General features: G+C 37.7%; 1 protein-coding gene across 1 annotated transcript in view; it reads left to right on the top strand.

Moving 5' to 3' along the window:
* Positions 1-4,914, top strand: part of MECOM (MDS1 and EVI1 complex locus) — a 96,371-nt gene extending 91,457 nt beyond the window's left edge. Inside the window, exon 16 of the mRNA XM_053710119.1 lies at positions 3,488-4,914. Coding sequence (XP_053566094.1) covers positions 3,488-3,622 — 135 coding nt within the window. The 3' untranslated portion in view covers positions 3,623-4,914. The remainder of the gene's footprint in view (positions 1-3,487) is intronic.
* The last annotated feature ends 12,650 nt before the right edge of the window (positions 4,915-17,564 follow it).

Raw genomic sequence — 17,564 nt, 5'->3', positions numbered from 1 at the left:
TCTAACGAAATTAATTATCTCTTATTAAATAAATTATTCCTATTTAAAGCTAAATACTTACCTGTAAAATAAATCCTAATATAGCTACACTATAAATTATAATTATATTATAGCTATTTTAGGATTAATATTTATTTTACAGGTAACTTTGTAATTATTTTAACCAGGTACAATAGCTATTAAATAGTTAAGAACTATTTAATAGTTACCTAGTTAAAATAATAACAAAATTACCTGTAAAATAAATCCTAACCTAAGTTACAATTAAACCTAACACTACACTATCATTAAATTAATTAAATAAAATATCTACAATTACCTACAATTAAACCTAACACTACACTATCAATACATTAATTAAATACAATACCTACAAATAACTACAATGAAATAAACTAACTAAAGTACAAAAAATAAAAAAGAACTAAGTTACAAAAAATAAAAAAATATTTACAAACATAAGAAAAATATTACAACAATTTTAAACTAATTACACCTACTCTAAGCCCCCTAATAAAATAACAAAGCCCCCCAAAATAAAAAAATGCCCTACCCTATTCTAAATTACTAAAATTCAAAGCTCTTTTACCTTACCAGCCCTGAACAGGGCCCTTTGCGGGGCATGCCCCAAGAAGTTCAGCTCTTTTGCCTGTAAAAAAAAAACATACAATACCCCCCCCCCCCAACATTACAACCCACCACCCACATACCCCTAATCTAACCCAACCCCCCCTTAAATAAACCTAACACTAAGCCCCTGAAGATCATCCTACCTTGTCTTCACCTCACCGGGTATCACACCGATCCGTCCTGGCTCCAAAATCTTCATCCAACCCAAGCGGGGGCTAGACATCCACTGAAGAAGTCCAGAAGAGGGTCCAAAGTCTTCATCCTATCCAGGAAGAAGAGTAGATCCGGACCGGCAACCATCATCTTCCAAGCGGCATCTTCTATCTTCATCCGATGAGGACCGGCTCCATCCTGAAGACCTCCACCGCGGACCCATCTTCATCCTGCGACGTCCAACTGAAGAATGACGGTTCCTTTAAGGGACGTCATCCAAGATGGCGTCCCTCGAATTCCGATTGGCTGATAGGATTCTATCAGCCAATCGGAATTAAGGTAGGAATATTCTGATTGGCTGATGGAATCAGCCAATCAGAATCAAGTTCAATCCGATTGGCTGATCCAATCAGCCAATCAGATTGAGCTCGCATTCTATTGGCTGTTCCGATCAGCCAATAGAATGCAAGCTCAATCTGATTGGCTAATTGGATCAGCCAATCGGATTGATCTTCATTCTGATTGGCTGATTCCGCGGTGGAGGTCTTCAGGATGGAGCCGGTCCTCATCGGATGAAGATAGAAGATGCCGCTTGGAAGATGATGGTTGCCGGTCCGGATCTACTCTTCTTCCCGGATAGGATGAAGACTTTGGACCCTCTTCTGGACTTCTTCAGTGGATGTCTAGCCCCCGCTTGGGTTGGATGAAGATATCGGAGCCAGGACGGATCGGTGTGATACCCGGTGAGGTGAAGACAAAGTAGGATGATCTTCAGGGGCTTAGTGTTAGGTTTATTTAAGGGGGGGTTTGGGTTAGATTAGGGGTATGTGGGTGGTGGGTTGTAATGTTGGGGGGGGTATTGTATGTTTTTTTTTACAGGCAAAAGAGCTGAACTTCTTGGGGCATGCCCCGCAAAGGGCCCTGTTCAGGGCTGGTAAGGTAAAAGAGCTTTGAACTTTAGTAATTTAGAATAGGGTAGGGCATTTTTTTATTTTGGGGGGCTTTGTTATTTTATTAGGGGGCTTAGAGTAGGTGTAATTAGTTTAAAATTGTTGTAATATTTTTCTTATGTTTGTAAATATTTTTTTATTTTTTGTAACTTAGTTCTATTTTATTTTTTGTACTTTAGTTAGTTTATTTCATTGTAGTTATTTGTAGGTATTGTATTTAATTTATTTATTGATAGTGTAGTGTTAGGTTTAATTGTAGGTAATTGTAGGTATTTTATTTAATAATTTATTGATAGTGTAGTGTTAGGTTTAATTGTAACTTAGGTTAGGATTTATTTTACAGGTAAATTTGTAATTATTTTATCTATTTTAGCTATTAAATAGTTCTCAACTATTTAATAGCTATTGTACCTGGTTAAAATAAATACAAAGTTACCTGTAAAATAAATATTAATCCTAAAATAGCTATAATATAATTATAATTTATATTGTAGCTATATTAGGATTTATTTTACAGGTAAGTATTTATCTTTAAATAGGAATAATTTATTTAATAAGAGTTAATTAATTTCGTTAGATTAAAATTATATTTAATTTAGGGGGTGTTAGTGTTAGGGTTAGACTTAGCTTTAGAGGTTAATACATTTATTAGAATAGCGGTGAGCTTCAGTCGGCAGATTAGGGGTTAATGTTTGAAGTTTGGTGTCGGCGATGTTAGGGAGGGCAGATTAGGGGTTAATACTATTTATTATAGGGTTAGTGAGGCGGATTAGGGGTTAATAACTTTATAATAATAGCGGTGCGGTCCGCTCGGCAGATTAGGGGTTAATAAGTGTAGGCAGGTGGAGGCGACGTTGAGGGGGGCAGATTAGGGGTTAATAAATATAATATAGGGGTCGGCGGTGTTAGGGGCAGCAGATTAGGGGTACATAGCTATAATGTAGCTGGCGGCTCTTTGCGGTCGGCAGATTAGGGGTTAATTATTGTAGGTAGCTGGCGGCGACGTTGTGGGGGGCAGATTAGGGGTTAATAAATATAATATAGGGGTCGGCGGTGTTAGGGGCAGCCGATTAGGGGTACATAAGGATAACGTAGTTGGCGGTCGGCAGATTAGGGGTTAAAAAAATGTAATCGAGTTGCGGCGATGTGGGGGGACCTCGGTTTAGGGGTACATAGGTAGTTTATGGGTGTTAGTGTACTTTAGAGCACAGTAGTTAAGAGCTTTATAAACCGGCGTTAGCCCAGAAAGCTCTTAACTACTGACTTTTTTCCTGCGGCTGGAGTTTTGTCGTTAGATTTCTAACGCTCACTTCAGACACGACTCTAAATACCGGAGTTAGAAAAATCCCATTGAAAAGATAGGATACGCAATTTACGTAAGGGGATCTGCGGAGTCGCGGCTGAAAAGTGAGCGTTAAACCCTTTTTTGAGTGACTCCAAATACCGGAGGTAGCCTAAAACCAGCGTTAGGAGCCTCTAACGCTGGTTTTCACGGCTAACGCCAAACTCTAAATCTAGGCCATTGTGATTACTGGAAAAACACATTAACAATACCAACCAATGTTCAGAAATCTATCTACTGAAAACAAAAGCAAGATTGTGATGGACCCCTTAACTGCTTAATAAATGATGACATTAAAGTTGTTTAAATTGAAATGGAAAGTAACAAGAATAAGAGATTAAAATATGATTTAAAATTATGATTGATGTCTGAATTTACCAACTGTATGATTTTTTTCTCTATGTTTTATTAGGCATATGCAATGATGCTTTCTCTGTCTGATCAGGAATCCCTCCACACCACTTCACATAATTCATCCAGCATGTGGCACAACATGGCAAGAGCAGCTGCCGAATCAACTGCCCTCCACTCCATTAGTCATGTATGACATTGTGACATGCAACCACAATGGGACCAAGTCCAAACCAGTAGCATGGCTCTTTCATAAGTGACTATTTAAAAGACTATGGAGCAGGATGCCTTATTACCTGCAGGGTCACTTCATAAAGTCTGGTGACCTTAAATGGAATAATTTTAAGAAAATAAACTATTTATTCTCATTGTTTTGTTTTGCACAGCAAAGGCAGCTGCTGATTTCTGGAGCAACATAGAGCAAAAAAAAAAAGAAAAGACTATGGACTTTGGTGGACAAAGAGTCTTCCAGTTGAAACTGTGTTGACTTGAAACACTTATGAGCACTCAAAAAAATCAGAATCAATTTTTTGTACACAGCGATTTGCCACAAATTTGAAAACAATTGCTTCTATGTAGACAATTTCTATTACACAGATTCATGTATTTAAACACTTTGAAGACAGAAGTAGTTATTTACAAATGTACATTATCACTTAATGTAGAAAAATAACAGGGAATTATTTGTTCTTTCCTTAATTATGTCTTAATTACTTTGTGAAAAGGAGAAGAAATATGTGTATATAGTGAAACTTACAATGTCCAGTACTCAGAGTTTGTCATTTAAGGGCCATTTTTCCTTACTGATACCACTAATATGTCTTACAATCAGATGTTTGCCAAATCAATGTGTTGACATTTTAATTTAGACAATCATGTCAGTGTTTTGACTTTCCATTTTGTTTGTTCATGTACTTTGTATTTATTTCCTTTTTTTGTTGTGATTATAATAGCACTGTTCCATTTTTCCACTTGGTTTTGTTGTCAGAGGCACTTGCAAATTTTCAAGGTCATTAGAAACTGAGCTGTGTATGTGTGTGTGTGCGGATTATTCTCTTGATTAGTTTTTTTTAACATTGCTTTTCTTATAAACTTAATTATAGAGGGAAAACAATGATTTGTTCTCTTGTACAAATTGTTATAATTACTTTCATGACCGCATGGATCTTCCTGATTAAAAGTGTACCCAATATTTTATGCTTTGTTGTCTGCAAACCCGTGTGATGTTACGTTCATGTTATTCCTATTTGTAATGAAGTGTTCCAATCCAATTTAAAAAATACCTTAAGTGTATTTAGTTATTTTAAAATCTTTATTGAGGGACCAGATTTTTTTTTTTCTTTTCTTTTTTTATTATCTCATTTTTAAATTGGCAACTTGAGGTACTTTCATTAATTGCTTTGTATACTGTAATTGTTACTCATTCACGTACTTTGATTTGGGAGGATAAAGTACACAAAAATAAAGAAATACAATGTTGAAGGTCAACTATAGCTTGTTTTGAGTTATTTGATCAAAAGTGAGGGGTCACCCTGTTTGAGGTTTTTTAGAGTGGTATAAACAGTAACAAATCTTTTTTTTCCCAGTGTATTGTGTTTGAGTAATATTTACATTTTCTTAATTGATAATAATATAAAGCTATATTTTTCAAGGTTCCCAAAAGGTTCCAAGTTTTAATCTCTCTGTTTATAAACGATTACACTGGAAGGTTTAAGGGACATGAAACCCAAACATTTTCTTTTATGATTCTGATAAAGAATGCAATTTTAAACAATTTTCTAAGTTACTTCTATTATCAAATTTGCTTTGTTCTCTTGGTATACTTTGTTGAAAAGCATATGTAGGTATGGTTAAGAGCAGCTATGCACTACTGGGAGCTAGCTGCTGATTTGTGGCTGCACATATATGCCTGTTGTCCTTGGCTCACACAATGTGTTCCTCTAGGTTCTAGGAGTGCAGGATACCAAGGTAATGAAACAAATTTAATAATAGAAGTAAATTGGATAGTTGTTTAAAATTGCATGTTCTATCTCAATCATTTAAGAAAAAAATTGGGTTTCATGTCCTTTTAATGACATAACCATATTAGGCTATATTTACCAGGTAACTTTTTTTTCTCATTTAGAGAAAACCTTGTATGATATTCTAGAGAGAGAATTATTCAGATATATTTTACATTTTTTAGTAAATAAGAAGAATTGGAGATTTTCCGCCACCTTCATTGATTGCCTCATGTTTGCTTATAGCTGATTCTTTAAAGTGAGGACTCAAAGTACATCAGAAAGTTTCTGCTTGTTTGTTTATTTATTTGTTCATTTATTTTACATGGAAGCAAAGTAAACCTAAAATAAAAGAATGACCAAACATTTTAGGTGCATTTGAGACAATTTAACATGTCCTTTAAAAGAAATACCACAATTAAAAGGACTTGGAAGTCAGTTTTATACATGCATAGATTTCAAGAGAAATTAAGCAAGACTTTACTAAAAAATGCATAAAAAATAAACATTTTAGAAGCATTTACAAAAATATTTTAGTTATACAATATTGCCTTGTTTTGCAGGCAAGGCGCTTACTCCTTGCAAAGGAGAACAGAGTAGGTTTAACTTATTTTCGTGGCTGTGACCAATATGAGAAAGATGCAAATGAGTTGCAGCATGGATCAAGCAATCACTGTGTGAAATGAGTGCAAGCTGTTTCTGCCACTCCCACAACATAACTGAAGTGCATATATATATATATATACATATATATATATATATATATATATATATATACATACACACAGTAGTATGCAAAAGATTAGGCACCCCTGACAATTTCCATGATTTTCATTTATAAATAATTGGGCGTTTGGATCAGCAATTTCATTTTGATCTATCAAATAACTTAAGGACACAGTAATATTTCAGTAGGGAAATGAGGTTCATTGGATTAACAGAACATTTGCAATATGCATCAAAACGAAATTAGACAGGTGCATACATTTGGGCACCTCAACAGAAATATTGCATCAATATTTAGTAGAGCCTCCTTTAGCAGAAATAACAGCCTCTAGACGCTTGCTATAGCCTGTAATGAGTGTCTGGATTCTGGATGAAGGTATTTTGGACTATTCCTCCTTACAAAACATCTCCAGTTCAGTTAGGTTTGATGGTTGCCGAGCATGGACAGCCTGCTGTTGAGCAGTGTTTTGGGTCGTTGTCTTATTGAAATATCCAGCCCCGGCTTAACTTCAACTTTGTGACTGATTCCTCAACATTATTCTCAAGTATCTGCTGATATTGAGTGGAACCCTCAACTTTAACAAGATTCCCAGTACCAGCACTGGCCACACAGCCCCACAGCATGATGGTCCACCAAATTTTACTGTGGGAAGCAAGTGTTTGTCTTGGAATGCTGTGTTCTTTTGCCACCATGCATAACGCCCCTTGTTATTACCAAATAACTCAATCATTATTTTCATCAGTCCACAGCACCTTCTTCCAAAATGAAGCTGGATTGTCCAAATGTGTGTTTGCATACCTCAAGCAACTCTGTTTGTGGAGTCTGTGCAGAAAAGGCTTCTTCCGCATCACTCTCCCATACAGCTTCTCCTTGTGCAAAGTGTGCTGAATTGTTGAATGATGCATAGTGACACCATCTGCTGCAAGATGATGTTGTAGATCTTTGGAGGTGGTCTGTGGGCTGTTTTTGACCGTTCTCACCATCCTTTGCCTTTGCCTCTCTGATATTTTACTTGGCCTGCCACTTCTGGTCTTAAACAAGAACTGTGCCTGTGGTCTTCCATTTCCTCACTATGTTCCTCACAGTGGACACTGACAGCTTAAATCTCTGCGATAGCTTTTTGTAGCTTTCCCATAAACCATAATGTTGAACAATCTTTGTTTTCAGGTCATTTGAGAGTTGTTTTGAGGCCCCCATATTGCCAGTCTTCAGAGGAGAGTCAAAGAGAACAACAACTTGCAATTGACCACCTTAAATACCTTTTCTTATGATTGGATGCACCTGTCTATGAAGTTCAAGGCTTAATGGGCTCACCAAACCAATTGTGTGTTCCAATTAATCAGTGCTAGGTAGTTACAGGTATTCAAATCAACAAAATAACAGGGGTGCCCAAATTTATGCACCTGTCTAATTTCATTTTGATGCATATTGCAAATTTTCTGTTAATCCAATAAACATCATTTCAGTACTGAAATATTACTGTGTCCTTCAGTTATTTGATAGATGAAAATGAAATTGCTGGTCCAAACACCCAATTATTTATAAATGAAAATCATGGAAATTGTCAGGGGTGCCTAAACTTTTGCATACAACTGTGTGTGTATATATATATATATATATATATATATATATATATATATATATATATATATATATATATATATAGTATATAATTCCATAGATAAGAAGGCACTCTCCGGTTTTACTACAAGTATTTCTTTTAATCCGGTGACGTTTCAGGGTTTCCCCCCCTGTCCACAGACCATTTACATATGCAACAATAATCACAAACTTATATACTACTCACCCGCTGTGCTAATTAAACTTCTCCTGTGAACCACAACTGAAGAGCGGCTCGGTACGTACGTCATAACCAGGCAACGCCCGCCGCTTAGCAACCAGCCACGTATACTAAAACATAAACATAAAAACAATTGTCTATAATATTCACATCTAGGAAGAGAATCACTGGGATAACTAGTCCCCCGATAAGCTCCAAATCGCAAGCTCAATTAGAAACACATTATTACTAGCTAAATGTGATATGCCAATATACAATATTTACAGACAGCTAAGGAATTATATTTATACTTAAAGGGACATGAAACCCAAATTTTTTTCTTTCATGATTTAGAAAGAGCATACAATTATAAACAACTTTCTAATTTACTTCTATTATCTATTTTGTTTCATTCTCTTGATATTCTTTGCTGAAAAACATATCTAGATATGCTTAGTAGCTGCTGATTGGTAGCTGCACATAGATGCCTCCTGTGATTGGTTCACTGTGTGCATTGCTATTTCTTCATTAAAGTATATCTAAAGAATAAAGCAAATTAGATAATAGAAGTAAATTGGAATGTTGTTTAAAATTATATTCTCTACCTTAATCATGAAAGAAAATGTTTGGATATAGTGGCCCTTTAATGTCCATATACATGTTGACAGTGTACCATATAAACAGACCTCTAATGGATAAACATGGATCCTTTCTATTATGATAATATATGCTGCAATCAAACCCTAGGATCACCAACCATCAACTTTCTTGACAAGACTGATAAATCCTCTACAACAGATACTTGAATTATAACCTCACACTTCCAGAAAGCTCAGATATAGGAGCTTTATGTGAAACATTCCATATGAAATTTCCTTCAAAAGACTATTATGCAGTGTCTTGATTTGGGAAGACGCATAGATGAGGATCCTTTACTGCCCACACAATCTTGGAAATCCTTTTTAATTTCAGAAAGATTAAGAGATTACAGTTACAGACAAATAAAAACAAACTTTTTTACACTAAAAATCTTTGGCCAAATGAACCTGTAATTGCAATCTCTGAAGAAGGTGAATCACCAAACAGATATTACAAACTGCTATCTCTACAGAAGCTACTTTATAAAGATGTAGGGGCCATTTTATCAATGTCTGTCCGACATGATGCGCTGTAGCGTATCATGTCCAAAATACATTGCTGAATGCTGACAGCATACGCTGTCGGCATTTAACATTGCATAAGCAGTTCTAGTGAACTGCTTGTGCAATGCTGAACGCTGCAGATTTGTGGCCAATCTATCAGGGGGTATCAATCAACCCTATTGTATAGGATCGGGCAGATTGATATCCGCAGCCTCAGAGGCAGCGGACCAGTTAAGGAGCAGCGGTCTTAAGACCGCTGCTTCATAACTGCTGTTACCAGCGACCCTGAAGGCTCGTGCAGAAACAGGGGCATCAGGGGCCATTTGGCCCTTTGATAAATCAGCCCCATAGTCTAAATAAGGAATCACACATATCTATTGAGCGCTGATCCTTTCTAGAGGAACTTCTAATGATGTATTGAAAATTCCTTGAGTATTTTACATTCCAAAAGAGAGAGCTGCAGAGTGATAATGGAACCTTCTGCATGAAATCTGAGAAACCAGAGATAATTTGATCTAATAGCAATACAAAGGTAAAAATCCTTCAGCTTTATTGCTGTCATAAATAGGCCAGCTTCTAGGACAAAAATCACCAAATGTGCATGTTTTCAATATTAAACAATATTTACAAATGTTTTCAGTTGGTTCAAGTCCAGAACTGGGCAAATGTATTTCTTTGGGACAGTAAACGGATTGGAATATAACCTTTGACCTTGTTTGTTAAGAGAAACAGGAACTAAAGAATTTAGCAATACTTTACAAATTAATGACAATAATAACAATATCACCCAGTAATCTTGAAAATCTTGCCAAAGAGCTTAGAAGGCTTTAATTTTTACAGAATCATGCAGAAACAAAAAAAAAGGAAAACCTCTGATGAAAGGACCAATTAAAATGTATACAATAACCATGGAACAAAACCTTAGCCAGGTTAAAAACCTCATCCTCATTACTAGAGAAAGGGATTGCACCAAAACATCTGGAACATCAGTCACCCTTGAGATGGCTTGAATACCGTTATTAAAAGGTTTCAAATCATTCTTATGAAAGCGAGAATGTTTGCTCTGAGCAAACTTTCTCTTAGGCGTATTCTTCATCTTGAGAAAGAAAATTAATTATATGATTTGTAGAACAACATGTGTAGATTTATAGTCATATAAATAATACCCATAAAGGCATCAATAACCACTTTTGCCAAAACCTTATTTATAATGATTCAGTAACTAAAGAAACAAAAACCTTTAATATAATCAATTCATGACGACCTGGGGCTGTCACAAAGGGGGGACATTACAGAAGTTCTTTTCAGTAATCCCCAGAACTACAGGCTATAATTGTTGGTGACTCAGGGGCCTAGTTATCAAGCCGTCAACCTCAAATACGCTGGAATTCCGCAGCGTATTTGTGGCGAGGTTGATTCGCCTTAGTTATCAAAGGCTCGAGACCGGCAAAAGTAGAATTTTGTGACGTAAACTTCGATCCGCCGGACTCAGTCCGACACAGATCGATTCTTACGTCACTCCAGATGTTCCGCACACAAGTGCGGCACAATCTCACTACTTTTGCTAGTTATCAAAAAACTAGCAGGTACGCTCGGCACTTTTACGGCCCAGCGTACCTGGTTTTCAAAGCGCCAGCCTGGAGGCGGCGGATCCCATAGGAATCAATGGGAGTCTGACCATAGCGATAGTACAAGTTCGCTGCTGACAGACATCCCATTGATTCCTATGGGAGATGTCTGCACCTAACACCCTAACATGTACCCCGAGTCTAAACACCACTAATCTGTCCCCCTACACCGCCGCAACTAAATAAACTTATTACCCCCTAAACCGCCGCTCCCGGAGCCCACCGCAACTATAATAAATGTATTAACCCCTAAACCGCCGCTCCCGGAGCCCACCGCCACCTACATTATACCTATTAACCCCTATCCTGCCCCCCTATACCGCCGCCCTCTATAATAACGTTATTAACCCCTAAACCTAAGTCTAACACTAACCCTAATGCCCCCTTTACTTAAATATTAATTAAATAAATCTAAATAATATTTCTATTATTAACTAAATTAATCCTATTTAAAACTAAATGCTTACCTGTAAAATAAACCCTAATATAGCTACAATATAAATAATAATTATATTGTAGCTATCTTAGGATTTATTTTTATTTTACAGGCAACTTTCAATTTATTTTAACTAGGTCCAATAGCTATTAAATAGTTATTAACTATTTAATAGCTTACCTAGCTAAAATAAAGAGAAATTTACCTGTAAAATAAAAACTAACCTAAGTTACAATTACACCTAACACTACACTATACTTTAATATATTATTCCTATTTAAAACTAAATACTTACCTATAAAATAAACCCTAAGATAGCTGCAATATAATTAATAATTACATTGTAGCTATCTTAAGATTTATATTTATTTTACAGGTAACTTTGTATTTATTTTAGCTAGTTAGAATAGTTATTAAATAGTTATTAACTATTTAATAACTACCTAGCTAAAAGAAATACAAAATTACTTGTAAAATAAATCCTAACCTAAGTTACAATTAAACCTAATACTACACTATCATTAAATTAATTAAATAAACTACCTACAAATAACTACAATTAAATACAATTACATAAACTAACTAAAGTACAAAAAATAACAAAAGCTAAGTTACAGAAAATAAAAAAATAAGTTACAAACATTTTACAAATATTACAACAATTTTAAGCTACTTACACCTAATCTAAGCCCCCTAATAAAATAACAAACCCCCCAAAATAAAAAAATGCCCTACCCTATTGTAAATTAAATAAAGTTCAAAGCTCTTTTACCTTACCAGCCCTTAAAAGGGCCATTTGTGGGGGCATGCCCCCAAAAGTTCAGCTCTTTTGCCTGTAAATGAAAAATACAACCCCCCCCAACATTAAAACCCACCACCCACATACCCCTAATCTAACCCAAACCCCCCTTACAAAAACCTAACACTAATCCCCTGAAGATCATCCTACCTTGAGTCGTCTTCACTCAGCCGAGCAGCGATGGAACCCAAGTGGACATTCGGACCGGCAGAAGTGATCATCCAAGGGGCGCTGAAGAAATCTTCCATCCGATGAAGTCATCATCCAGGCGGCGCTGAAGAAGTCTTCGATCCGGGCGATGTCATCTTCCAAGCCGGGTCTTGAATCTTCCTTCCGCCGACGCGGAACCTCCTTCTTCACCGACGGACTATGACGAATGAAGGCTCCTTTAAGGGACGTCATCCAAGATGGCGTCCCCTCAATTCCGATTGGCTAATAGGATTCTATCAGCCAATCGGAATTAAGGTAGGAAAAATCTGATTGGCTGATGGAATCAGCCAATCAGATTGAGCTCGCATTCTATTGGCTGTTCCGATCAGCCAATAGAATGCAAGCTCAATCTGATTGGCTGATTGGATCAGCCAATCGGATTGAACTTGAATTTTTCCTTCCTTAATTCCGATTGGCTGATAGAATCCTATCAGCCAATCGGAATTGAGGGGATGCCATCTTGGATGACGTCCCTTAAAGGAGCCTTCATTCGTCGTAGTCCGTCGGTGAAGAAGGATGTTCCGCGGCGGCGGAAGGAAGATTCAAGACCCGGCTTGGAAGATGACTTCATCGGATGGAAGATTTCTTCAGCGCCCCTTGGATGATCACTTCTGCCGGTCCGGATGTCCACTTGGGTTCCATCGCTGCTCGGCTGAGTGAAGACGACTCAAGGTAGGATGATCTTCAGGGGATTAGTGTTATGTTTTTGTAAGGGGGGTTTGGGTTAGATTAGGGGTATGTGGCCCTTTTAAGGGCTGGTAAGGTAAAAGAGCTTTGAACTTTATTTAATTTACAATAGGGTAGGGCATTTTTTTTATTTTGGGGGGGTTTGTTATTTTATTAGGGGGCTTAGATTAGGTGTAAGTAGCTTAAAATTGTTGTAATATTTGTAAAATGTTTGTAACTTATTTTTTTATTTTCTGTAACTTAGCTTTTGTTATTTTTTGTACTTTAGTTAGTTTATGTAATTGTATTTAATTGTAGTTATTTGTAGGTAGTTTATTTAATTAATTTAATGATAGTGTAGTGTTAGGTTTAATTGTAACTTAGGTTAGGATTTATTTTACAGGTAATTTTGTATTTCTTTTAGCTAGGTAGTTATTAAATAGTTAATAACTATTTAATAACTATTCTAACTAGCTAAAATAAATACAAAGTTACCTGTAAAATAAATATAAATCCTAAGATAGCTACAATATAATTATTATTTATATTGTAGCTATCTTAGGGTTTATTTTACAGGTAAGTATTTAGTTTTAAATAGGAATAATTTATTTAATGATAGTGTAGTGTTAGGTGTAATTGTAACTTAGGTTAGTTGTTATTTTACAGGTTAATTTCTCTTTATTTTAGATAGGTAGGTATTAAATAGTTAATAACTATTTAATAGCTATTGTACCTAGTTAAAATAAATTGAAAGATGCCTGTAAAATAAAAATAAATCCTAAGATAGCTACAATATAATTATTATTTATATTGTAGCTATATTAGGGTTTATTTTAAAGGTAAGTATTTAGTTTTAAATAGGATTAATTTAGTTCATAATATAAATATTATTTAGATTTATTTAATTAATATTTAAGTTAGGGGGGCGTTAGGGTTAGTGTTAGACATCAGTTTAGGGGTTAATAAATTTATTACAGTGGCGGCGTCATAGTGGGGGGCAGGATAGGGGTTAATAAATTTATTATAGGTGGCGACGGTGTAGGGGGGGCAGGATAGGGGTTAATAGGTTTAATATAGGTTGCGGCGGGTTCAGGGAACGGCGGTTTAGGGGTTAAAGTATTTATTTAGTTGCGGCGAGGTGCGGGATCAGCAGGATAGGGGTTAATAATTTTATTATAGAGGGCGACGGTATAGGGGGGGCAGGATAGGGGTTACTAGGTATATTGTAGGTGGCGGTGGGCTCCGGGAGCGGCGGTTTAGGGGTTAATACATTTATAAGAGTTGCGGCAGGGTCTAGGAGCGGCGGTTTAGGGGTTAATACATCTATAAGAGTTGCGGCAGGGTCTAGGAGCGGCGGTTTAGGGGTTAGTAACTTTATTGAGTTGCGGGAGGCTCCGGGGGCGCCGGTATAGGGGGTAGAACAGTGCAGTTTAGTGTGGGTGCTTAGTGACAGGCTAGCAATAAAGCTGGGAAAAAGCCGAAGAGCAGCGAGATCGGATGAGTGATAACTCTCACAGTCCGCTGCTCATCGCCCCGCGGCTTTTTGACAGCTTTATTTGATAACTTAGGCGAACGTATTCAAGGTCCACGGCGGCGAAGGTAGGCGAGCTTAGGCGGACGTATTGGGCCGGCGAAGCCAGAAAAGTAGACTGCTTGATAACTACCCCCCATAGAGGACAGCACTCAAAATACTTCAATGGAAATGCTGTTGATGTTGCCATAAATGTTTATATTATAGCTTCCAAATCTTATATGGGGTCTTCTTTCAAATTTGGTTACCTTGATGACAATTTAGGGCTAGATTATGAGTGGAGCGCAAATTAACGCTCCCGCTCGCGCGCTTACTGCGCTCCACTTTAGCTTTTTGTGCACGTCGCATACGGAGCATATTACAAGTTGAAAGTTAAATGGTTTAGTTTGCTCGCTAACCTGACATGAGCAAAAAGCTGAAGTTACAACATTGCGATCTCGTTAACGTATTATCCCATATACTTTAATGGAGCGTGAAAAGTAAAAAAACAAAAAACAGCCTACTCAAGTGCGCTAACCTGACATGAAAATATGAATATTTCACATTCCAATGTTCTTGTAGCAGAATATAGTCTATTTATTTATAAATTTATATTTCTACATATATATCTGATGGTATTTTGGTACAATATATACAGGGAGTGCAGAATTATTAGGCAAGTTGTATTTTTGAGGATTAATTTTATTATTGAACAACAACCATGTTCTCAATGAACCCAAAAAACTCATTAATATCAAAGCTGAATAGTTTTGGAAGTAGTTTTTAGTTTGTTTTTAGTTATAGCTATTTTAGGGGGATATCTGTGTGTGCAGGTGACTATTACTGTGCATCATTATTAGGCAACTTAACAAAAAACAAATATATACCCATTTCAATTATTTATTTTTACCAGTGAAACCAATATAACATCTCAACATTCACAAATATACATTTCTGACATTCAAAAACAAAACAAAAACAAATCAGTGACCAATATAGCCACCTTTCTTTGCAAGGACACTCAAAAGCCTGCCATCCATGGATTCTGTCAGTGTTTTGATCTGTTCACCATCAACATTGCGTGCAGCAGCAACCACAGCCTCCCAGACACTGTTCAGAGAGGTGTACTGTTTTCCCTCCTTGAAAATCTCACATTTGATGATGGACCACAGGTTCTCAATGGGGTTCAGATCAGGTGAACAAGGAGGCCATGTCATTAGATTTTCTTCTTTTATACCCTTTCTTGCCAGCCACGCTGTGGAGTACTTGGACGCGTGTGATGGAGCATTGTCCTGCATGAAAATCATGTTTTTCTTGAAGGATGCAGACTTCTTCCTGTACCACTGCTTAAAGAAGGTGTCTTCCAGAAACTGGCAGTAGGACTGGGAGTTGAGCTTGACTCCATCCTCAACCCGAAAAGGCCCCACAAGCTCATCTTTGATGATACCAGCCCAAACCAGTACTCCACCTCCACCTTGCTGGCGTCTGAGTCAGACTGGAGCTCTCTGCCCTTTAGCAATCCAGCCACCGGCCCATCCATCTGGCCCATCAAGACTCACTCTCATTTCATCAGTCCATAAAACCTTAGAAAAATCAGTCTTGAGATATTTCTTGGCCCAGTCTTGACGTTTCAGCTTGTGTGTCTTGTTCAGTGGTGGTCGTCTTTCAGCCTTTCTTACCTTGGCCATGTCTCTGAGTATTGCACACCTTGTGCTTTTGGGCACTCCAGTGATGTTGCAGCTCTGAAATATGGCCAAACTGGTGGCAAGTGACATCTTGGCAGCTGCACGCTTGACTTTTCTCAGTTCATGGGCAGTTATTTTGCGCCTTGGTTTTTCCACACGCTTCTTGCGACCCTGTTGACTATTTTTATATGTTACAAACTGCTATTTGTAACTGGCCCTTTAAATGGAAAATTGCCCTGCTTCCCTGGATTTTGGAGAAGCCTATTTGCCAGCCTCCTTCCTCATGACTATGGCCCCTGGAAGATTGTGCCCCTGAGAACATATTAACTTTTATTGGGTGTGTATGGCCCTTTAAGAACCATCTGGGGACATATTGTGACTTTGATGAACAATGCCCCTTTAAGACTATGTCCCCAGACCTGTGAAATGACTTGTCCCTGGCTTTCTCCCACTTGGTTCAGTTTCATTGTGTGCCATTAAGTGCTATGTGACAGACCCTTCAGTCAGAACTACAGAGATAACTTTGTTCAGCTTCAAGAAGCATTCTAAATTCAAGTTTGCTGGGATCAGCTCTAATTAAGTTTAGTGATAAAACATTCCCATTGTCTAATCAGACTTCTAGTAGTGATAAGGTGGACTGCATTGTTTTATTGTGTGTAAAATGTTATCTGCTGAAGTAATGTTGTGGCCTGTCAAAGGGAGTGTCTCTCTATCTAATATCAAATGTGTGATGGGGGATTTTATGCCTCCCCTGAGAGTGTCCTGTTTGCATGTAACCTCAATAAAAAGCAGGCTGTGTGCTCCAGCACATCAGACCTATTTCTGACCCTCTAACTTGCAGCTTTGACTCATGTTTGTAGGGGACAGCTTCAGCTATAATCACTACAGGGATTGCTATGCTTTTCATACTCCCTTAGCTACGGGGATTGCTACAGAAGGAAGAGGTTCACCTACTGGAGCCTGGTCGTAGGTCCAGGGCGCAGAGCAGACGGCGAGATACCAGCCCAGCAGCGGTGGTTCATATAGTCTGCATTACTTATGGTGGCTACGCAGCAGTTAGAGTGTCCACGGTGCTGCTGCTCCTTTGGTGAGCGCTAGGAGCATCCTTTTCTACGGTCCAACTTCCAGCCAGCCTGGAGGCAACCGTAACACCAGCCCAAACCAGTACTCCACCTCCACCTTGCTGGCGTCTGAGTCAGACTGGAGCTCTCTGCCCTTTACCAATCCAGCCACGGGCCCATCCATCTGGCCCATCAAGACTCACTCTCATTTCATCAGTCCATAAAACCTTAGAAAAATCAGTCTTGAGATATTTCTTGGCCCAGTCTTGACGTTTCAGCTTGTGTGTCTTGTTCAGTGGTGGTCGTCTTTCAGCCTTTCTTACCTTGGCCATGTCTCTGAGTATTGCACACCTTGTGCTTTTGGGCACTCCAGTGATGTTGCAGCTCTGAAATATGGCCAAACTGGTGGCAAGTGGCATCTTGGCAGCTGCACGCTTGACTTTTCTCAGTTCATGGGCAGTTATTTTGCGCCCTGGTTTTTCCACACGCTTCTT

This window comes from Bombina bombina, chromosome 4, assembly GCF_027579735.1.
Source record: "Bombina bombina isolate aBomBom1 chromosome 4, aBomBom1.pri, whole genome shotgun sequence".
Taxonomy (NCBI): domain Eukaryota; kingdom Metazoa; phylum Chordata; class Amphibia; order Anura; family Bombinatoridae; genus Bombina; species Bombina bombina.
Note: the sequence above shows the minus strand (reverse complement) of the source record. Positions and strands in the feature narration are given on the sequence as shown.